Source organism: Megalobrama amblycephala, linkage group LG13 (genome assembly GCF_018812025.1).
Source record: "Megalobrama amblycephala isolate DHTTF-2021 linkage group LG13, ASM1881202v1, whole genome shotgun sequence".
Taxonomy (NCBI): domain Eukaryota; kingdom Metazoa; phylum Chordata; class Actinopteri; order Cypriniformes; family Xenocyprididae; genus Megalobrama; species Megalobrama amblycephala.
In genome coordinates this window covers 38,081,600-38,106,070 of record NC_063056.1, presented here as the reverse complement: position 1 = coordinate 38,106,070, position 24,471 = coordinate 38,081,600, and the positions used below count along the sequence as shown (strand labels likewise).

General features: G+C 34.4%; 1 protein-coding gene across 4 annotated transcripts in view; it reads left to right on the top strand.

Moving 5' to 3' along the window:
* Positions 1-24,471, top strand: part of kif13a (kinesin family member 13A) — a 92,333-nt gene that overhangs the window by 11,159 nt on the left and 56,703 nt on the right. For all 4 annotated transcript variants that reach the window (XM_048153985.1, XM_048153983.1, XM_048153984.1 and 1 more), the window contains exon 3: positions 16,943-16,955. In XM_048153985.1, the coding sequence (XP_048009942.1) occupies positions 16,943-16,955 (13 nt within the window). The remainder of the gene's footprint in view (positions 1-16,942; positions 16,956-24,471) is intronic.

The window sequence follows — 24,471 nt, the reverse complement described above, 5'->3', positions numbered from 1 at the left end:
ACGTCACATGGGCAAATATATTTGCATATGACTGCCTCCAGATCAGGACATCGACGAATAGTTATACATCTTCACACCAAAGGCCCCGCCCACTGCCGTTCAGTTGCTTAATGGCTGACATTTGCCTACACTGGATGTTCGCGTCACGTCAAAAGCAAATAGAAGCCATTATAATCACTGTCTACATTGGATACAGTAGATGCATGTTCAGCTTCTGACGACAACAGGACAAATAAAAGAGTGAAAGAACGTTCGCTTTGGATGATTTATTTTAATGGTGTCCTGGATCATGTTGGAGGATTTTATGTTTGTTCGGAGCATTTCGTGTTGTAATGGAGAGCAGATGAAGCAGTCAGCTGTATTGGGTCTGACAGCAGCTGCATCACAAACCATAAGTAAATGAGATCATAATGCTTTGTCTGAAATGATGTTTTTATATGGATAATGTTTTCAAAACACTAACTCTCGCGCAATAGCGAGTGGGCGTTAATACTTTTCCTATGCAGTGACGTTAACCAATCATAACAGTGGCGTTTAATGACAAGCCTTAAAGGGTTAGTTTACCCAAAAATGAAATTTCTGTCATTAATCATGTCGTTCCACACCTGTAAGACCTTCATTCATCTTCAGATCACAAATTAAGATATTTTTGATAAAATCCAATGGCTCAGTGAGGCCTCTATTGACAGCAAGATAATTAACACATTCAGTTGACCAGAAAGCTACTAAAGACATATTTAAAACAGTTCATGTGACTACAGTGGTTCAACCTTAATGTTATGAAGCGTCGAGAATACTTTTTGTGCACCAAAAAAAACAACTTTATTCAGCAATATCTAGTGATGGGCGATTTCAAAACACTGCTTCATGAAGCTTCGAAGCTTTACAAATCTTTTGTTCTGAATCAGTGGTTTGGAGCGTGTATCAAACTGCCAAAGTCACGCCCCCCAGTGGTGAACCATTGAAATTTCGAAACACTTATGACGTTACAAAGCCTCGTTTACTGAAATCACGTGACTTTGGCAGTTTGATACACGCTCCGAACATAATGTAACATTATAAATGTCTTTACTGTCTCTTCTGATCAATTTAATACATTCTTGCTGAATAAAAGAAAAACATAAAAAAAAAAAAAAAGATTTGTAGTGACCAAAAGTCAAACTTTTGAACAGTATAGTGTATGTATATATCTGCAGTGGGAATGTGGCTGATGTTTCTCTAAATTTATCCCGGCCGACTGTTTTCTGAGTTTATCCGTCTGCTCCTTTGGAGGAAAATTGCATTGCAGCGATAAAACAATTGCATTCCCTCGAGGATTCCTGTCCTTTGTGCTTGAGGTGCGGCTCTGTTTATAGAAAACATAGATACACATCTTGACCTAGAAGTGGTTTAGGGATGTTTGTAAATCTCTCCTCTGCACCACAGCACAGATAGTAGTGACGGAAAGCGACAGTAATGTCCCTCTTTAGTGTTTCACAGCTGATTTATTAGACTGCACTTTCCCACTCCTCTAGTCTACCATTACAGAAACGCTCCACTTTCACTGCTGGGTGCTTAAACTGATTAACTGTCTGTAAAGGGCAGTGTGATGGAGAATTGTGGGTAATTCCATGCAGATAAGTTGGCATCACACAAAACGGTGGCACAGATGCCAGGCCATTTAGATGACTGTTGTATGTAGTGTTAGAAAGTAAAACACATGTTTTAGTATCATGACAGAATCTCAGCTGCTTTAAAACTGAAACTATTCCAGCAGCAGGCAGTTTTTGCCATTGAGGACAGTTAATGAAGTGCTTTTTGAGATATTGCCCTAAAATGCATGTTTGAGCTGTTTTAAATAAAAGTAACTTGTACTGACATATCTTAAAATATGTCAGTGTCATTGTTTTGTCTCAAGATGCACACCAGTAATGTTTTTTCTAAGGCACGTTTATAAAAGCTACTTAAATGTCCTAATTGAACTAAAGCCTATCCTGGCTTAATCTAAGCCCTGTCTGTGAAACCAGGCTTGTATTTCACATCACAGCTTTAATCAAATGCACTTTCTCTCATGCCACTGTTCTCTCTTCTCATATGTTGATAATGTTCATTTTAGTAAATCCATTTCTATTTCTGTTTTGTCGGTCGCATTTAGTGCTGATTTATGTTTGTTTAATTCCCCCTAATTTTGTGCCAAAGATTTTAATGAAAAAAAAAAAACAATATTAATGACATAATATTTTGTGCCAAGGATTTTTTTTATTAAGAAAACATTAATTTCTAGAATGTACATTATTTATGAAATTTATTTGTGCCAAATATATTTTATTAAAAACATTAATTTCTAAAAGAAAACATTAAAATGACAACCATTTTGCTCCAGATTTTTTTAATTAAAAAACATAAATTTCTAGAAAAATATTATTAATGACAAAATATTTGATATTTGTGCCAAGATTGTTTTAAAACAACATTAATTTCTAGAAAAACATTATTGACAAAATCTTTCTGCCAAGAAAGATTTCTTTTTTTATTAAGAAAACATTAATTTCTAAAAAAAACCCCATTATAACATTTTTTTGTGCCAAAGATATTTAAAAAAAAACCCATTAATTTCTAGAAAAAAAACATTATTAAATGACAACCATTTTGCACCAGATTTTTTAAATTAAAAAACATTAATTTCTAGAAAAACATTATTTATGACATGTTTTTGTGCCAAATATATTTTATTAAAAAACATTAATTTCTAGAAAAAATTATATAATGACAAAATTATTGCCAGATTTATTTAATGAGAAAACAAAAAATTCTAGAAAAATATTAATGACATAAAATATTTGATATTTGTGCCAAGATTGTTTTAAAAAAAAACATTAATTTCTAGAAAAAGCATTATTAAATGACAACTATTTTGCTCCAAAGATTTTTTTATTAAAAAATAATTTCCAGAAAAACATTATTAAATATTATATGACATAAATATGATTTTTTATAAGAATGTTATATATAATATTAAAAATATAAATGACATAAAAAAAAAGATATTTGTGTAAAGGTTGTTTTAAGAAAACATTAATTTCTAGAAAAACATTTTAATGACAATTTTTTTTGTGCCAAAGATTTTTAAATAAGAAAACAATAATTTCTAGAATAATTTCTAGTTGCTTGTTTTGCCTTAATTAAAGCATAACTTGAATTCTCAGTAGTTTTTAGCTTGGTAAGCTTCAGTTTCAGTGTAAACACTTGGTGATTATTGTTGAACAGAGTGAGGTCAGTGTGATGATTTCAGTGCAAAAACACTCAAGACACATCTGTCAGATTACAGCCTGATGCTGACAGACATCAGCATGTCTAATGCTTCCGGCAGATTTTCCCAGCACGAGTCTTTATTTGTCAATGGGGTGTCTGTCAGAGAGGACGGGTCAGGAGGGATGGGTCACTGCAGTAAATATGTCAGTGTTGAATGCTTTTGGGAGGAAACTGCACCACATTTAACATCTTTATGAACTTGACGAGTTCCTGCTGAACTCTACAATGTTGATGTTGCTGCTTTTATCTTTTTAGGTTTGCTATTCTTCTTTCTTGGGGTTAGGGTTTTTTCGCACTGTGTAGCCAACATTTTAAGGAAACACCTTCTTTTAGTCAAATTCTAGGGCTTTATTTGTTAAGAGAATTCCCTTGTTTAGCTTATCAGCAATTTGTTTTCCATGCACTTCACCAGTTAGAGCCCATTTACACTCTAAAAAGAAATTCAGAGCATCTGTTACCACAGCATACTTAAATGCATGGCTAAATATTCTAATTTATTGATTTCATTAAAAATGTTAAAGGGATAGTTCACCCAAAAATGAAAGTTACCCCATGATTTACTCACCCTCAAGCCATCCTAGGTGTATATGACTTTCTTCTTTCTGATGAACACAATCAGAGTTATATTAAATAATATCCTGGCTCTTCCCAGCTTTGTAGAATAGTGGCCAAGTTTTTGAAGTACAGTAGGTTAATAAATGCCTTCTGAAGCAAAGCGATGGTTTTTTGTAAGAAAAATATCCATATTTAAAACATCATAAACTATAATCACTGGCTTCTGGCAACAGCCGTACACACGTTCACGAGAGAGTTGATTTCCAGTGGAAGGGTGACCTCTGACCTGACGTATGACGCAGGACGTCGTACACCCTATGATTTTTCTTTTTAAATAAATTAATGAAATTTTCTTTAACTTTGAAAATCGAGCAGTGGATTTTGAGTTCCCAGCATGCTTTGTCTAGGACTGGATAAGAAGTAAATGTTGAAATTAAGTGTTATTTTATGTTTTTTAAGTAAAGGGAAAGTCCTGTAAGGGTTTAATGCTGTTTGACATTGAAATTGTCTGTAATTAGTTGGAGCAACTTAATTTTTGTGATTTATCAACTTAATTTTTTTTGTTTATGCTACTAAAGATAGTATTGTAACTGGAATATTATAAAAAACCTCCTTGTGTATAATTTAAGTGTTTGTATACAAATCAGTTAATTTTAACCTTCAATATGCTAATAAATTGGGCTATAATGTTGTACTTTTTTTTCGAATTGCAAGCTTGTGAATAGAAATCGAATCGAATTGTGAAATTTGTGTCAATACCCAGCCCTAATGTGCATACTGGATCGCCTCTTTTTTTTTAAAAAAATTATTGAGTGTTCCGATAAGGTTCCATTTCAGTTAGCTTGTTGTCTTAGAAGGTAGTTGCTTATGTAGAGAGTAGGCAGAAAGCATCTCCCTAGGTTTTGTTACATTCACAGTATTGCTTATGTTAGAGCTTAATCATCTATTTAGGAACTTTGACTCACTAGGCAAGTGATTCTGATGTTTTTTTAATGTTGATCTGTTGATCTGTTGCTCAGTGACAGCTGCTGCCAGCGACCAACAACAGTCTAGAACGATGATGTTCCAATACCAGAGACGCCCTCATTAGGTTTCATGTTTTTGGGGGGGTTATTAAAACATCTGGTGCGACATTTCTTCCACTGTCCCATCTGACTCTATCCCTAAATCAATTAATATGAGGATTTGGAGAACATGACATTGATTCCTCCAGCGGCTTTCTTCTTGGATTGCATTGTATATTTGCATTATCGCTTGTGTTTGGTCCCCTTGGTTGATATAGATAGATAGATAGATAGATAGATAGATAGATAGTTATAGACTGCTGTGGATTAGACATGAGTTTTGAGTGTTGGGTGGGACACTTAGCTTTTGTTTTAGATGTGAGACTGATTGCTCTATGGGAAGGGCAAGTTGCTTCCTTCCTGATGTGGCTTGTCATGTCCTCCCCATGCTGGACTTTGTACTATTATGCTTTGATGATTAAAAATGGAGTGTGAAATGTATGGTTTCCTAATGGTTTCCATACCAGCATGACTTTGGTTTGCATGAAGTCGCTCAGTAAACAACCAGTAATTCATCTCTGCAATCTTAGTCAGTGCTGGAGAACATAAATGTGATGTTACAACATGTATCTTCTTTTTTTTCCCTTTTTTTTTATTTGGGTCTGTTTCCATAGTGTCAAAAGTTCTGCCAATTGTGACTGGAAACATTGTAGCAAGAGACTTTTTTCGGAACATTCCAAATTGTTGAATTCCTGCAGTGATTCTGTGCAGCTTTTCCTGCAGGTTCAGCATCTGCTGTGAGTCTAAAGCCGATTCATTATTCTGTCTTTGTGAGAGTTTGAGTGCAGAAGTGATTGAGTTAGATAGGAATTGGAAGGAATTTTAAGATTCTGGTTTTGATTGCGAACAAGTCGGTAACTAAACTACACTTTTCAAGGCCCATATCTACATGCACCTATATAAAAACCTAAGAAAAACATTGTAATTAATAAGCACTCCAACTTGTTCTTTGTGTTCGTGATGTAAAGTCTCTGGGCGTCTTAACTTGATCATTAAAAGATTGTTACAAATATTCATATTAACACAGAAGTACTGGGATAAAAGTAGTGATTGACCGATATTGGTTTTTTAGAACCGATACCGATAATTTGTGTATTTATGTGCCTGATAACCGATATGCAGAACCGATATTTATTTACTGTTATACTTCTGTTTTTGACACGATTACAACACCACTGAACTGAACAAACCATTTTATTTATAACAATCACTCCCTCCTTGCATAGAAAACAAAAATCTTATTTATACACCAATAAATAGAGGGGTTAGAAAGTGCAAAAAATAAAAAAGTGCACTGTTACTAAACTGTTTTTGTTGAAAATTAGTAGTCTTTCATGTTAATTTTAATCTTCATATTACAAAATAATTTTATTTATAAAAAGCATCAGCAGCAACACTAATGCTAACAATAAGCAAACTAAATGAAATGTTTTCAAATGGACAAAATATGGAGCTTTGTAGAAATGTAATACTTCATTTTAAACTACAGTTTTAGTAGATTTATAAGCTGTTTAATAGGCTAAAGAGTGAAGAATAATTCGCTGGATAATGTTAAATAACTGAATAATATTCTCTGGAATATTGGAATATAACAAACAAAACATTGTATTTTATTGCATTTCTTAACTGGTATGTTATATCAGAATTATTAATAATGTTTTTGTCGTTCTAGATTATGAAATCTCTGCTGAAAAAAGCGCTGTTTATCTATGCATTTACACAGAACTATACTCAAACTGCGATCGCTTGCGCAGATAATAAATAATTATTTTCCATAGAGCAGTGTTTACTTGGATGTTTATTAGCGAATTAATGGCTATATAGTAAATATTTATATAATTACGGTGTTTTAAACAAGTGAATCTTGTTAAAAGTTAAATGCGGTGGCCGTGGAGCATTTCCTGAGCATCAACCCGCTGAGTGAACAGCAAAATGCAGTCGACTTCACGAGACTCATGATGAGCATAGACGACAGAGAGAGAATTAAATTCAGCGCTTTTATTTCCAACATGTGCTCATTCATGGCTGTATTATTTAATTCATGCAAAGTCGCATCTTTATTGGAACAGGACATGACAGATTATCTTACGTGGCTCTGTGAGCTTGTCTCTATTTCTTAGAGACAAGCTGCATAAACTAGCTACATTTCAGGCATTTATGTAACACATCTAATTTGTGCATTAATGGCTGTTATGTTAAATAAAGTTTACTAATTACAGCAAAGCAGGTAAGTATACTTTACATGTGCACGCCGTTGTCTCGTCTCCCCTCAGATGCTCTGTAATGGCGATCCTGCGCGCAATTCTCAACACACCCACAAGATGGCGGCGTTTATCGTAAATCTGTTATAACAAAACCGATATCAGATTTTGGTAAAATGCTTAAATATCAGGGAAAATATCGGTAAATCGATATATCGTTCTATCTTTAGATAAAAGATCATAGTTTGGATATAAACACTGATGTCATGGTAGCGATGAAAATAGAGTAAATCACGTTTTGAAAGTAACTTGACACTTCAAATAAAGATCATCAATTACATTGTTACACCACTAGGTGGTGACAAGTGACTGTTAAAGAATGTATTTGTCATTGAATCATTCATTCAAGAGATTCGTTTAAAAACGCTGATTCATCCAGTAATAAAGCAAGTGAAGTCTTTGAGTAAGTCATTAAATCATTCATTCAAACTGTTTTTTTTTTTTAAATAATTCAATAAATGGTTTTTTTTACATTTTGTCAAAACCTGTAGTAAATTACGTTATTTTGTTTAGTTGTCTATTCAAAATCGTGGGAGAATCGCGATCTCTATTTTAAACAAAAAAATCGTGATTCTCAATTTATCCAGAATTGTGCAGCTCTGCTTCATACTGGCATCATGAATAGCATACTGTCCCACTTCCCATAAATCCAGCTCCCAATGTTACGATGCTGAAACAATAGTATGCAAACCACTGCATCTTGCTTTCACTGTTTTCCATGGTATATCTAATGCCTTGAAAATATAATTTTGTAGCCCTCACCTGAGCCTTGCCTTTTATCAGTGAGATCCCGTTGATGCTTCGTAAGCTCTGTGGCCGTTGGCTCAGCAAAGATGATGTCAGAAATCTTACAAGAACAGCTGAGATTTATTTAGAGTTAATTAGAGTCACTTCAGGTGAAGACAGGTGTACTATTTCACAAGAGCTTGATGATTACAGCCACAAACCCAATTATAAAAGGTTGTGCACATCTATGCAGTTGAGCTATTTTAGTCTTCTTTTTTAAAATCTTTTTTTTTTCCTCTGAAATGTGTCACTTTGGTTTTCAATTGCGCTGCATAGGTTACACCACTACATATATATATAACTGCTCAAAAGAATTAAAGGAACACTTTGAAAACACATCAGATCTCAATGGGGAAAAATATCATGCTGGATATCTACTATGCCACATCGTTTGATGGAAATGAAAATGATCAACCTACAGAGGACTGAATTCAAAGACTCCCCAAAAATTAAAGTGAAAAAATGATGCAGCAGGCTTGTCCATTTTGCTGAAATTTAATTGCAGCAACTCCGAATGGTACTCAGTAGTTTGTATGGCCCTCACGTGCTTGTATGCATGCCTGACAATGTCGGGGCATGCTCCTAATGAGACGACGGCTGGTGTCCTGGGGTATTTCCTCCCAGATCTGGACCAGGGCATCCCTGAGCTCCTGGATAGTCTGAGGAGCAACCTGGCGCCGTTGGATGGACTGAAACAATGTCCCAGAGGTGTTCTATTGGATTTTGGTCCGGTGACGTTGGGGGCCATTCAATGGTATCAATTCCTTCATCCTCCAGGAACTGCCTGCATGCTCTCGCCACATGAGGCTGGGCATTGTTGTACACCAGGAGGAACCCAGGACACACTGCACCAGCAATTTCACCAAGGAATTCATCCCAATACCTAATGGCAGTCAGGGTGCCATTGTCTAGCCTGTAGAGGTCTGTGCGTCCCTTCATGGATATGCCCCCCCAGACCATCTCTGTCCCACCACCAAACCGGTCATGCTGAACGATGTTACAGGCAGCATAACAATCTCCACGGCTTCTCCAGACCCTTTCACGTCTGTCACATGTGCTCAGGGTGAACCTGCTCTCATCTGAAAAGCACAGGGCACCAGTGGCGGACCTGCCCATTCAATGGCGAATGCCAATCGAGCTCCACGGTGCCGGGCAGTGAGCACAGGGCCCACTAGAGGATGTAGGGCCCTCAGGCCACCCTCATGAAGTCTGTTTCCGATTGTTTGGTCAGAGACATTCACATCAGTGGTCTGCTGCAGGTCATTTTGTAGTGCTCTGACAGTGCTCATCCTGTTCCTCCTTGCACAAAGGAGCAGAGACCGGTCCTGCTGATGGTTTAAGGACCTTCAACAGCCCTGTCCAGCTCTCCTAGAGTAACTGCCTGTCTCCTGGAATCTCCTCCATGCTCTTGAGACTGTGCTGGGAGACACAGTAGTCCAGTCCAGTAGTGACACTGACCCGTGCCAAATGCAAAACTAGTGAAAAACCATTAGAAAAGATAAGTAGGAAAAAAAATGTCAGTGGCCTCCACCTTTAAAACCATTCCTGTTTTGGGGGTCGTCTTATTGTTGACCATCTAGTGCACCTGTTGTTAATTTCATTAACACCAAAGCAGCTGAAACTGATTAACAACCCCCTCTGCTACTTAACTGACCAGATCAATATCCCAGGAGTTTAACTGACTTGATTCTATTCTCTGATTAAAAAGTGTTCCTTTAATTTTTTTTTGAGCAGTATATATAATGGCCATTTAAATTCTGCAAACACAAGTGGTATAATGTATATGCATCTGTATATGTATGCGTATGTGTTTAACACTTTTTCAAGTAAATAGTAACATAAAATCTTTGTGTTGATAAACACAAACACATTATGCATCAACCACAAATAATACAATTTAAAATGTAAATAAAATACTAATAAAATGATAATATCTTGGTGTAAACGGTAAAGAACTTCAACAACAACAGAAGTCATAATTAAGGTAACATCACAACCCAATCAAGCAAAACACAATACACCTACATTACATCAATCTTTGCCCAGAATCACTTACGAATGCAGACAGAAAGTCTTTGTGGCAAAAGAACACATACGGTTTGAATATTAGTTTGCACTTTCTGTGCCACTGCTAATCTTTTTTTATAAGCAGAGCCATTGTGCCTCCAGCCCCTCATTAGAGTGCATGACAGACATCCAGAGACTGAATATGGGCCACTAACTAGTGTAACGTCCAGCCGCTAATCAGAGCTGACAGAACCAGTAGAGCTCTGACCAGAACCGCCTCACCCATCTGAATCAGTTTCAATGAATCAAATTCAATTCAAACTCTTAAGATCCATGTTCTGCAAATAATATATACTGCAAAAACATGCACTCAAAACGAATAGGGGTGTAACGATATGATTTGGTTTGATACGTGATACTGACCTCACAATATGATAATCTCAAAATACTTTAAACAAAGCCAAAATAAGAAGCTCATTTTAATTATTACGTCTGAGACAAATGATAAACAAAATAAGGTTCACAAAAATACAATTAAATGAATTTGGTCCTGAATAAAAAGATAGATAGAAATAATAGAAATATTCATGATTCTGCTTAGCTGAAATTACAGAATTATGTTAAAACACACTTTCTGTCACTGATTACGTACATTTAAAAAGTTTTAAATACTATACTTTATTATCACTTAATTTTAAACATTTTTAAAATGCATGTTTAATAGCAGTGCATGCTTATATTATTTTAATTTAAGTGAGCATTAGACATTTGGCATTGCAGGACCAACAAATTGCAATTCCTCTATTGCATTATCATATAGTACATTGCATTTATCAATAAGCAAAATGCATGTGCACGTATTTTTACGTGTGTTCATAGTATGAGATACAGAGTGTTTGTCAGAAACATCAGAACAAAATACAGTGAGTTTAACTCAGGGTTGAACAGGAAAACATGACCCTAGACAACACATGACTAACTTGAAGGGCCAGGCGATTCTACAAACTTGATTTTGTGGGAAAATCTGCAGAAAGGATATGTCATGTGAGCTGAGAGTACTAACATAGATAGGTTAGAGCAAAAATACACAACTTAATCAATGATGGGCGTTTAAATTCTGCATGCACTAGTGCTAACTAGTTACATTTTACCCACTGATCTGTAACAGGGAAACACATGTAACCGTCACGACATGTGCCTTAAGCATGTGCACACTGACACAGAAATGCCACATATGATCACAATCATCCCCGATGCTGAGGAGATCTTCTAACACTGGAGCTCCTTCATCCCAGTACTGCCATAGATTGAAAATATCATTATATAAGTGACTGTACTATATATATATATAGTGACTGGTTAAAAGACAGATATTAAACACTGTCACTTTAGTATAAATACACGTGTATATATGCATTTATATATAAATAATATTTTTGTTATGTTTTTGAATGAACTGCTGTACATACAGTGGGATTTGCATTACTACGTTCTAAAAAGAATAAACTGTTGCAGTGCTGGTATTTTGACGTAACACAGTAGTACCGTATCCGTATCACAGTGCAACACTAGTACTTGGCAGGTCGACAGGCTGCAGTGCGGCGAGTGCTGGAATACTAGAGAGGGTTTGGCTTTCTAGTCTATTTGAGATCCAGTCCAGGTCTTTAATGAATCCTGCGAGCAGGTGATGATCATCTGGCTGAATGAGTGCCAGCGTGTGCCTCTCACAGACGGGCAGTGCCCGTGGCTGAAGGACAGCTGGGAGCGTAATGACGTACAGCTCAGGTACGTTCATCAGCACAGAGAAGTGTGTACCGGACCAGTCCTGCTGAAGTTGAATGGTACACACTTGAATTCTTATCAGCTAGTGCAGTAAAACATTATCAGAGAGGTATTTTCCAGTGTCCTCATGCAAAATCCAGAAACATTCAGTCATACTGAATGTATTTTTAGCTCCATTGCAACAGTTAACAATCTTTAAGATTTACTTCTATTCATTTTAGTTTATACAAGTAACATTTATCACCCTTTGCTGCACTTTAAAAATCCCTGAAATTTATGGTAAAAAAAAAAAAACTAGCTGCTGTGGTTACCAGAAATCTCCTGTATAGTATGGTACAGTAGCAACATCGTGAGTTTTATAGATGGAACTTAAATCTGCTGAAAAAAAAAAGATATTTCATACACTAATAATGTTAATATACCAAAGTACTAAAATAGTTCAAAGTTCATCACAAGTAGCTTTTCCACAAGCTGAAGTAAATACTGATATGTGGAAGGTGTATGGTGTTATAAACACACATAACAAAACTCCATCATGGTAACACACATTACACTAAAATAATGCAATAAACATTCATTGAACATCTTAAAGGTGCCCTCGAATGAAAAATTGAATTTATCTTGGCATAGTTGAATAACAAGAGTTCAGTACATGGAAATGACATACAGTGAGTCTCAAACTCCATTGTTTCCTCCTTCTTATATAAATCTCATTTGTTTAAAAGACCTCTGAAGAACAGGCGAATCTCAACATAACACAGACTGTTACGTAACAGTCGGGATCATTAATATGTACGCCCCCAATATTTGCATATGCCAGCCCATGTTTCCAACATTATGAAAGGCATTAGACAAGGGCAGCCAGTATTAACGTCTGGATGTGCACAACCAAATCATCAGACTAGGTAAGCAAGCAAGAACAATAGCGAAAAATGGCAGATGGAGCGATAATAACTGACATGATCCATGATATCATGATATTTTTAGTGATATTTGTAAATTGTCTTTCTAAATGTTTCGTTAGCATGTTGCTAATGTACTGTTAAATGTGGTTAAAGTTACCATCGTTTCTTAGCTGTATTCACGGAGACAAGAGAGCCATCGCTATTTTCATTTTTAAACACTTGCAGTCTGTATAATTCATAAACACATCTTCATTCTTTATAAATCTCTCCAACAGTGTAGCATTAGCCGTTAGCCACGGAGCATAGCCTCAAACTCATTCAAAATCAGAAGTAAACAATATAACAGTATACTATACTCACATAATCTGACGCATGCATGTCGCATGCATGACGGACACTTTGTAAAGATCCATTTTGAGGGTTATATTAGCTGTGTAAACTTTGTTAAGGCACTGTTCAAGGCAAGCGCGAGCTTTAAAGGCAAGCGAGATTTAAAGGGGCCGCAGCATAAAATCGGCGCGTTTATAATTATGCCCCAAAATAGGCAGTTAAAAAAAATTAATAAAAAAAAATCTATGGGGTATTTTGAGCTGAAACTTCACAGACACATTCAGGGGACACCTTAGACTTATATTACATCTTTTAAAAACATAATCTAGGGCACCTTTGAAGGATTAGTTCACTTCAGATTTCAAATTTCCTGATAATTTACTCACCCCCATGTCATCCAAGATGTTTGTCTGTCTTTCTTCAGTTGAAAAGAAATTAAGGTTTTTGAGGAAAACATTCCAGGATTTTTCTCCATATAGTGGACTTCAACAGTTACCAACGGGTTGAAGGTCCAAATGTCAGTTTCAGTGCAGCTTCAAAGAGCTCTACATGGGTTATAAGGGTCTTATCTAAAGAAACGATCACTCATTTTCTAAAAAAAATAAAAATGATAAACTTTTTAACCACAAATGCTCGTCTTGCACTGCTCTGCAATGTGCCATTATGTACGTTACGCATTACGTAATCATGTTGGAAAGGTCACGCCTGATGTAGGCGGAAGTACCGAACCAGTGTTTACAAAGTGAACGTGCAAAGACTATGGCTACATCCGAAAATTTAGACAGCTGACTTATTGCCTCGCTGCCCCATCAGGCAGTGACTTTGCAGGCAGTGTTTGCGCAAGAAAGCACCTCACGAAACTGATTTCGGACAGACTTCTGAGTCAGCTTAACAGTTTCACGATATAAAGCAAAAAAGAGCAAGCTATTTTCCACTTTTACATCAAAAGTGGAAAATATTGGTCAAAAACATACATTTACATACAAACTGACCACCACCAGCTTTATCAATGTAAAGCTGCTTTGACACAATCTGCATTGTAAAAAGCGCTATATAAATAAAGGTGACTTGACTTGGCCAACCGCAACTTTCAAATGCCATCTTTATTTTTTAGCTCAAATGTCACAGAACAGAAAACACAGGATTGTGGGATATCAAAGGCATCGAAGGATACATCTATGCTGACTTCAAAAATGACCAGATGAAGGCATCTCAGGAGACAGGAAGTGAAGCTAACAATATCTTGTGTCATGATGCCTTCCTAACTTGGAATGTGTCCTTCGAAGGCAGCATTTTTCAGTTTTTGGATAAAAAAAAAAAAGGTAAAACAACGATGTCGGATGATTTCGAAATTGGAGGAGAAAATGAGACAGAGTTTTTTGCCCTACCGCGGTACTTCTGCCTACATCACACGTGACCTTTCCAACATGATTATGTAAAGCATGGCGCATCTCAGTAGTGCAAGTGCAAGACAAGCATTTGTGGTTAAAAAGTATATATATATATATATTTTTTTAGAAAATGGCTGATCGTTTTGCTAAATAAGACTCTTATTCCTCGTCTGGGATCATGTAGAGCTCTTTGAAGCTGCACTGAAACTGACATTTGGACCTTCAACCCGTTGGTAACTGTTGAAGTCCACTATATGGAGAAAAATCCTGGAATTATCAGAAAATTTTAATTCTGAAGTCAACTAATCCTTTAAGATGTAACATAAAACCCTAATGAAGAAACATAATGGCTAAATGAAAAACTATCAAATGTGAGCTGTCACACAGTCTAATAAACCTGGGTTTGTATATTATGAATATTGTTGGTTCTGTGATGAATTGCATTTTGTTTCTCTTTTGTAAGTTGCTTTGGATAAAAGTGTCTGCTAAATGAATGAATGTAAATGTAAATGAATTCTGGGAACATCACTGCTTTTGCACTGTAAATTATAAAGTGAAATGATTTTCACTTCCAAAAACAAAAATTTTACAGTAAAATTACATGAAATGTCTCATTTGATCTATTACAGTTTTTAAGGGAACTTATCGCTAACTAGTTTACAGGTTTTTACTGTTAAAATTGTGATCATTTTTAACAGTGCATTGGCTCTGGTTTCACTTTTTTCAAGATTCAAGCTCATTTTTTTTTTCTTTTTTTTTTTTTCTCCATTTTTAGAAATCAAATCGAATGTGTATGGGAAAGTAATTTGAGAGTTTTTTTTAGTTCTACTGAAGGAGCTTGGGAAAACATTTGTGGTGAACGGAGGAGTATTTTAGTCTCTCGTGTTGGTAATACTAGAGATCTGTTCCAAAACCTAGTGAGCTGCTTACGTAGACTTCATAGATGCGCTCTAAAGAAGAGAAGGCAATTCCATAATGCATTGCAACGATCATCTTACTTGGTTTTAGAGCTTATGTTTCCATTCTCCTCCACTCTTTTTTTGGAAAGGTGGTTCCTGCATATGATCCATTTTCCTTGTTGCATTGCATTTAAGAGAGAGAGAGAGAGGTTTTGGGAGATGTAACCCTTACCTGACCTCAGCTGTAAATCCACAAGCTTTACTGAAGTTTACACAACAGATCTATTGCGACATTCAGGCTTAAATCTCTGTGCATTGAGTCCATTCACATGTTCATCAGTCAGGAAATACCGCTGAACAACTCGATGAACACGAGTGTAAATGCAAGGAGACAGTAAAGACCTCCATTAATCAAGTCATTAACGAGGTTTGAAGGGGAAAGAAATGACCTATAAATAAGGTCAGTGTCACGTAATGTGGAATGTGCTGGGAAAAGTTCAGGGTACCTGCCAGTATTAATAGAGGATTTCCTTTTTTTTCTTCCTTTTTTGTCTTGAACTAAGAACTGAACACTATATATATAAAAAAAAGATACTTTTGGAAATTTGACATTCTCATTCTTTTATAAATATTATGCATGCAGATTTTATGACTTCACATTAATTGAGTAACTACTTGGAATATTTGGAGTTTTAAAAATGAATTTATCACACTCTAGGAACATTAAAAAAAAGAGCACCCATCATGCATTGCTGTTTGGTGGCTGTATTTATGATGTGGTTGGTGGTGTTTTTGTCACTGTTAGTTATTTTTTGTGTGGTGATGTTTGAAGCTCATCTTCATTTCATCATGATTGTTGATTTTCGCTACTATTGAGAAGTGTTGTGAAGAGTTGCATTCTGCATGCATTTATATGAAACTAAAATATTAAAAAAGAAATTAAAATACTGTATTATCACTTATTTCTTCAGAAGCAGAGATTCTCTTTTTTAAGAGTCATAGAAAAGCATTTGTGAATTTATTTTAGTTGGTAATTGATCATTTGAACAAAATGTGAACAAAATGTCTCTTCTGCTCACCAAGGCTGCAATTATTTGATCAAAAATACAGTAAAACAGTAATATTGTGAACATATTTTACCATGTCATTTATTTCTGTGATCAAAGCTGAATTTGCAGCATCATTAATCCAGTCTTCAGAGTCACATGATCCTTCAGAAATCATTCTAATATGATGATTTGATTCTCAAGAAACATTTCTTATTATTATTAATGTTGAAATCAGTTGTGCTGCTTCATATTTTTTTGGAAACTGTGATACATTGTGTTTCAGAATTCTTTGATGATTAAAAAGTTTAGAAATAGAAATCTTTTGTAACATTATAAATGTCTTTACTGTTACTTTTCATCAATTTAATGCATCCTTGATGAATAAAAGTGTACTTCTGGTTATTAAAAAAACCACCAAACTAGTTGCCTTGAGTGTAATTTTTGGCTGAATGAGCCATTTCTGAAGTAGTTTTGTTGGGTCAATTATTAAGACAAAAAAAAATTCTAAATGCATTGTGTTGCCTTGTAAAATAATGCTGTTAACTGTGTCCTTTGTTCTTTATTTGTCTTTATGGAAACTGTTTCCTGTCCTGATGTGCCACTAACACCTCTTCACACTCAGAAAACAGCCAAAGGTAAGACAAAGCGTATCTTCGTATATAATCGTATATGCACATCTTTATGTGCATATTAACATTTATGCAATTTTCACATGGTTGTGAATTGCTTAATATTCAGATCTCATCTGAATAGGTGTCATCCTAGGTTCACTTGATTATCCATATATCATGTTAAAATGTGAGTTTAAACAAATATGATCCATCAGGATTTTGGAGATGGTTATTTGTTCATCTCTCAGTCATCATTGTATTGCATTGCATTATATGTTTTGAGACTACAGAACTTTGAGCATAAAACTAAGACATTATTGGCAGATATAGATTAACGACTGATATTTATATGCATTTTATGTAAGTAGTCTGTTATATAAAGATCTCATTGATTTACATTACAAGCTGGCCCTCTAAATAAAATCAAGGTGTTTTTTAATCCATAATCTAACTTTATCACACTATATGAGCCATAAAAGCCTGATGTATCAAACATGATACTCAACAAAAAAACACATATGCAAACTTTTTTGTTTAGATTTTTTTTTACAAATATTTCATTTCAACAAATGAGATTTTTCTGACATATGTCAGGCTTTACATGGTTAACGACACGCTTTTCATATTAAAGTGTTTCCACATGCAGTCAAAGATGCATTTCAGCTCCTCCATCCTTCCGGTGGGTCATCAGACGGGGATAAGCGTCTGTGTGAATGTGTCAGGCCTCTAAGATCTCGTGAACAACCACAAAGAGCTACAATGTGTGAGGCAGGGAGGGACACACAGGGCCAGTGTACACCCATTCAAAGCTGCATTGTTGCTGCACCCGTCTCCCCCTCTCGCTCGCAGACGGAGCGCTGCCGTTGTGCTTGGCAGGCAGACAGACTGCAGTGCAGACTAATGCTGTGCATCCATGATTCGGGAGGATTTTCTTTTTTCAGCCAGTGACCCGATCTGAAGCGGTGTGCCGATTACTGGAAAGCGTTTTCTTCGTTTACACCAGTGAACAGAGAGAGGAAATTACTCAAAATATACTGAATTCAGTTGCTGCACTAACTGTTAAACCTGGCTCTGTCTTTAAAACTGTGCCCTGCGTATTTAAATGAAGTCATTGACATGAATTTTAATGCAAATACTCCTCCTTTCTGTGATAGATAGATAGATAGATAGATAGATAGATAGATAGATAGATAGATAGATAGATAGATAGATAGATAGATAGATAGATAGATAGATAGATAGATAGATTGCACTTTATCACTGAAGTCAGTGATATTATACAACTGACATTACTGTTTACTGGCTAAACAGAAATGATTATTGGCCTAAACTACTCAAAAGTTGTTGTTTTTTAAGAAATTAAAGCTTTTATTCAGCAAGGATGTATTAAATTGATCAAAAGTGACAGTAAAGAGAATTATAATGTTACAGAAGATTTCTATTTCAAAATTACGGAAGAGGATTAGGGCCAAGCAATAATAAAAAAATAAAACCATCTGGAGATTAAACTCGTTAAATTTCGAGAAAAAAGTCGAGATAAAATGTTGAGAATAAAGTCATTAAATTATGAGAAAAAAGTCGTTAAATTACGAGAACAAATTCGTTAAATTATGAGAACAATGTCGTTAAATTTCGAGAAAAAAGTCGAGATAAAATGTTGAGAATAAACTCATTAAATTACGAGAAAAAAGTCGTTAAATTACGAGAACAAATTTGTTAAATTATGAGAAAAATGTTGTTAAATTTCGAGAAAAAAGTCGAGATAAAATGTTGAGAATAAACTCATTAAATTACGAGAAAAAAGTCGTTAAATTACGAGAACAAATTTGTTAAATTATGAGAAAAATGTTGTTAAATTTCGAGAAAAAAGTCGAGATAAAATGTTGAGAATAAACTCATTAAATTACGAGAAAAAAGTTGTTAAATTACGAGAACAAATTCGTTAAATTATGAGAAAAATGTTGTTAAATTTCGAGAAAAAAGTCGAGATAAAATGTTGAGAATAAACTCATTAAATTACAAGAAAAAAAGACGTTAAATTACGAGAACAAATTCGTTAAATTATGAGAAAAATTTCGTTAAATTTCGAGAAAAAAGTCGAGATAAAATGTTGAGAATAAACTCATTAAATTACAAGAAAAAAAGTCGTTAAATTACGAGAACAAATTCGTTAAATTATGAGAAAAATGTTGTTAAATTTCGAGAAAAAAGTCGAGATAAAATGTTGAGAATAAACTCATTAAATTACGAGAAAAAAGTTGTTAAATTACGAGAACAAATTTGTTAAATTATGAGAAAAATGTTGTTAAATTTCGAGAAAAAAGTCGAGATAAAATGTTGAGAATAAACTCATTAAATTACAAGAAAAAAAGTCGTTAAATTACGAGAACAAATTCGTTAAATTATGAGAAAAATGTCGTTAAATTTCGAGAAAAAAGTCGAGATAAAATGTTGAGAATAAACTCATTAAATTACAAGAAAAAAAGTCGTTAAATTACGAGAACAAATTCGTTAAATTATGAGAAAAATGTCGTTAAATTTCGAGAAAAAAGTCGAGATAAAATGTTGAGAATAAACTCATTAAATTACGAGAAAAAAGTCGTTAAATTACAAGAACAAATTCGTTAAATTATGAGAAAAATGTTGTTAAATTTCGAGAAAAAAGTCGAGATAAAATGTTGAGAATAAACTCATTAAATTACAAGAAAAAAAGTCGTTAAATTACGAGAACAAATTCGTTAAATTATGAGAAAATGTTGTTAAATTTCGAGAAAAAAGTCGAGATAAAATGTTGAGAATAAACTCATTAAATTGCAAGACAAAAAGTTGTTAAATTACGAGAACAAATTCGTTAAATTATGAGAAAAATGTTGTTAAATTTCGAGAAAAAAGTCGAGATAAAATGTTGAGAATAAACTCATTAAATTACGAGAAAAAAGTTGTTAAATTACGAGAACAAATTTGTTAAATTATGAGAAAAAAGTTGTTAAATTACGAGAACAAATTCATTAAATTATGAGAAAAATTTCGTTAAATTTCGAGAAAAAAGTCGAGATAAAATGTTGAGAATAAACTCATTAAATTACGAGAAAAAAGTCGTTAAATTACGAGAACAAATTCGTTAAATTATGAGAAAAATGTCGTTAAATTTCGAGAACAAATTCGTTAAATTACGAATTTGTTCTCATAATTTAACAACTTTTTTCTCGTAATTTAACGAGTTTATTCTCAACATTTTATCTCGACTTTTTTCTTGAAATTTACCGAGTTTTTTCTCGTAATTTAACGAGTTTATTCTCAACATTTTGACTTTTTTCTCTAAATTTAACAACTTTAATCTCGAGATGGTTTTATTTTTTTATTATTGCTTGGCCTTAATCCTCTTCCATACAAAATAAATGCTGTTTTTTCACAAAAATATGAAGCAGCACCGCTGTTTTCAACATTGATAATAATAATAATAAATGTTTTTTTAGCAGCAAATCATCATATTAGAATGATTTCTGAAGGATCATGTGACACTGAAGACTGGAGTAATGATGCTGAAAATTCAGCTTTGATCACAGGAATAAATTATGTTTTTAAATATATTACATTAGAAAACACTTATTTTAAATTGTAACAACATTTTGCAATATTTACTGTTTTTAGCTTTGGCGAGACTTCTTTCAAAAATATAAAAAAATCTTTCCGACCCCAAACTTTTGAATGGTTGTGCATTAGAATGTGAAATATTGTCTGATTAATCATACACTTCAATAAATTAGAAAAACAGGTGAAAAAAATTAAACATTGGAATGACAAAAACAAGCCTTAAATTCTTATTATTATTGAATTGAATGAATATGTAATTGCAGAACTATTCTTGAAAAAAGAAAAGTTTATTCGATCAGATAATTTTAGATATTTATTGTTATTTCCTCCTCTTCAGATTGAAGTTCAGATAATGCTGCGAATGTGAAGCGTGTTCACAGTGTTTTTGCTTTCTGTTCTTAATCAGAGAACATTTGGGTCAGTCTGATTTTACAGATGAGAGAGTCTGTCTGTTTCCCAGTGATCTCCAGAGAGCGAGAAAACTCATGCGCTCATAAAACATGTCGCACTGCATGCCTGCGCAACGCGTTAAAAGCTCATCCTTAATCAAGATCGGTTCTGTTATTCAGTAAAAATGTGGAAACAATATGAATTTAATAGTTAAAGGATTAGTTCACTTCAGAATAATATTTTCCTGATAATTTACTCACCCCATGTCATCCAAGATGTCTTTCTTTCTTCAGTTGAACAGAAATTAACGTTTTTATGTGCTATCTAGCGAAACGATTGGTCATTTTCTAAAAAAATAAATAAAAATGTGTATACGTTTTAACCACAAATGCTCATCTTGCACTGCTCTGTGATGCGCCACGCATTACGCAATCATGTTGGAAAGGTCACGTGGTAGGTGGAAGTACCGATCCAGTGACTTCAAAGCAAACATGCAAAAAAGGGTAAAACGATTTTGAAGAGGTTTTCGCCCTAATGCGGTACTTCCTCCTACATCATGCATGACCTTTCCAACGTGATTACGTAATGCGTGGTGCATCGCAGAGCAGTGCAAGAGAAGCATTTGTGGCTAAAAAGTATATACATTTTTATTTTTCCCATTGAACTCTATTAGTAACGACGGAACTTGTGGCCATAGTTCGCTTTGGGAAATGCACCCCAGAGCGTTACTGACAGACTGGGAAGAGAGGTGTTGCAACAATGTCAAATATGTGGAAAATAATGTGTTTATTCAACAATCAGACATGGATACCTATTCTAGTAGAACCCAAAAACAAGATCAGGGCATAATAGGTCCTGTTTAATCTAATGCAACATTGATTATCAGGGAAATTTATCTTGTTTAAGAACTTTTAGATTTAGTTTATTGTAAAACGAGGGTGAAAATAGTTTATGCATTTACAATTCCACATTGTTCAGGATGAGATAAGGAAACTCTTACTAGCAGGCCTGTATCCCTGCTCCTGTACGGATCCACAGGGCCGGTCGCTCTGGAAACATGTGCCACCAAAGCAGGAATTTATTCCACTGTCTCCAGATTTATGTATCTAATTAACTGTGTCTTCACGAAGACTGTTGCTATTCACAAGCACCGTAAGAATGTGTCTCAGGAGAGAGCGTTTCATTGCATGCTCAGATGTTGCTCCTTTATAGCTTAGGAGACTTAGAGCAGTTTTTTAATGTTTCCTTAAAGTTTAAGCTTTAAAATGCCTTAAAAACAGACTCAAATGAGTCATTACACTAAAACACATTTGGTATAGAAACAATTTCTCTCAGAAATTGCTAGTAAATTTCACAATTAATTACACATTATAAAGTAAAACATTGAATTAAATCCAACTTTAAAAATATCACTTTTTACAGTGGAGCTGTCATCCAGTAAGAGTGTAAAGCTCTCATATCATTTAATGAGAAATGTTTGAGTTCATATAGAGATCTCTGACTTTTAATCACAAACTTTAGGTACAAAGTACTTTTTGAGAAATAGTTTGAGAACTGAGGAATTAGATTACTAGAGATCATTTGCTCACCATTTACTCTCGTTCTGTCTTGGATAAACACGTATATTTATATTTATGCGTTTGACAGACGCTTTTATCTAAAGTGACTTGCATTGCATTCAAGGTACACATTTTATCAGTTCACGCATTGCCTAAGAATCGAACCCATGACCTTGGTGTTGCAAGCGCCATCCATGATCTACTGTTTGAGCTACAGGAATGAATATAAAGTTTTATGTGAAATGCATTTTGCAGCCCTTGTTACTTCCATAATGTGATGCATTTCTGAGTGAAACAGGATATTTGGTGATAAAAAAGAGGTTAGCACTTTATATCAATGATATTGACTTTAAAAAGATTTATTTTCTAAAATCATACAAAACCCTTTATAAAAAGAACTGCTACACTTTTAGAAAAAAAGGGGTCAGTGTGCTTCTATATAGAACTTGACTCAATTTTAAAGAACCTTTATGCCAAAAAGTTTCCATATAATGAGAAATGTCTTAAATTATTTCATAATACTTTTACGTTTAATGGGTTATTTTAATTTTTTTCTAGTGAAAACAATCTTTATCATAGAATACACTTGTCTGTTCACACTGAGTTGACAGTTTGAACGTTCTTGTTTCCTTTTATGTGAGGTTAATTGTCCATTGTTGCTTTCAGTATGATTATAAAAGATATTCAAACTCACATGAGACGCTTTTAACATTAAATAAAGCACATAAACAGTACCCGAAATTATCATTATGTTGATTTATACGCTTTATGTTGTTGTTCCAGCCGTGATGTTGTAGAAAAATAGAAACCGTTTTTAAAATAGAATTGTGGCGTGATGCCATCGCGGCTGTTTAGGACAAAAACTCTGTGAGGTCTGAAAACGCGCCGGCGCGTTTTGCAGGTTTTTTTTCACATTGCAGCAAAACAGACTTAAAATACTCCGTCATTTTTTGTCATAGAGACATAAGTAATATATAAATTGAAACTATAGAATATCTTGTTTTATTTGTATACACTCAGAGTAAAAACAAAATGTTGTGCTTTTTGTAAAATAAAGAAAACTAACATGATGCGTGATTTCTCCTCTCCCTCTGAAGGAAGTCCAATCTGATAGTTCTCAGAACATGAACTGTAACTTAGTGAATACTAATCACAGAAAAATTACACTTATGTCTAAAAAAACGTTAAGATGTCAGGTTTTAAATCATGTAAGTCAAATCGAAAACAAACCTTCTGTGTTTATGTAATCTGTATGAAAAGAGAGCCATGTCAGAAGTCTGTGATTCAGCTCATTATCTGCTAATGCGGCCACGCCCACGGAGCCAGCAGACGTCACAATTACGTCACTTGCAGCTGCGCGCGCATAGTGGTTGCAGAAAAATAGCAGTAGCAATTGGAGGAAAATGTGCAAAATCCACAGAATAAGAGAAAAACGTTTTGTTGTGCCTCTGGATGTTGGAATCGGAATGCAAAAAAATATAGTCTTCATTTTTAAAGAAAACCATCGTTGAAAACGTCCTTTGAAGCTAAACGGAGACGTTTCACAGACTGGACTGATGACACCTGCAAGGATTAGTCTACTATTAAAGCAGGAATTTGAAGTAAACAGTAAGTCTACATAATATTCACATATGCAGTTCAGAGGACATACATACATAGCAGTTACAGCATGAAATAATATTTAAACCTATAACATTTTACATAGATCACTTTTAAACATAGTCTATAAAATTTTTATTTAACAATTTTGACTTTTTTTCTTGCATTTGCGTGTTTATGACTCCCAGTTCGGCCATTATAACTCGCAATTGTGAGTTTATTTTACAATTCTGAGGGGAAAAAAGTCAGAATTGCGGGATAAATTGCAATTCAGAAAAGACAGGATAACGAGTAGGCTATATATCACAATTCTGTTTTTCTTTGTAAGAAATGTGAGATATAAACTCAGGTTTGCGAGAAATAAAAGTCAGAATTGTGAGATATAAACTAGAAATTAA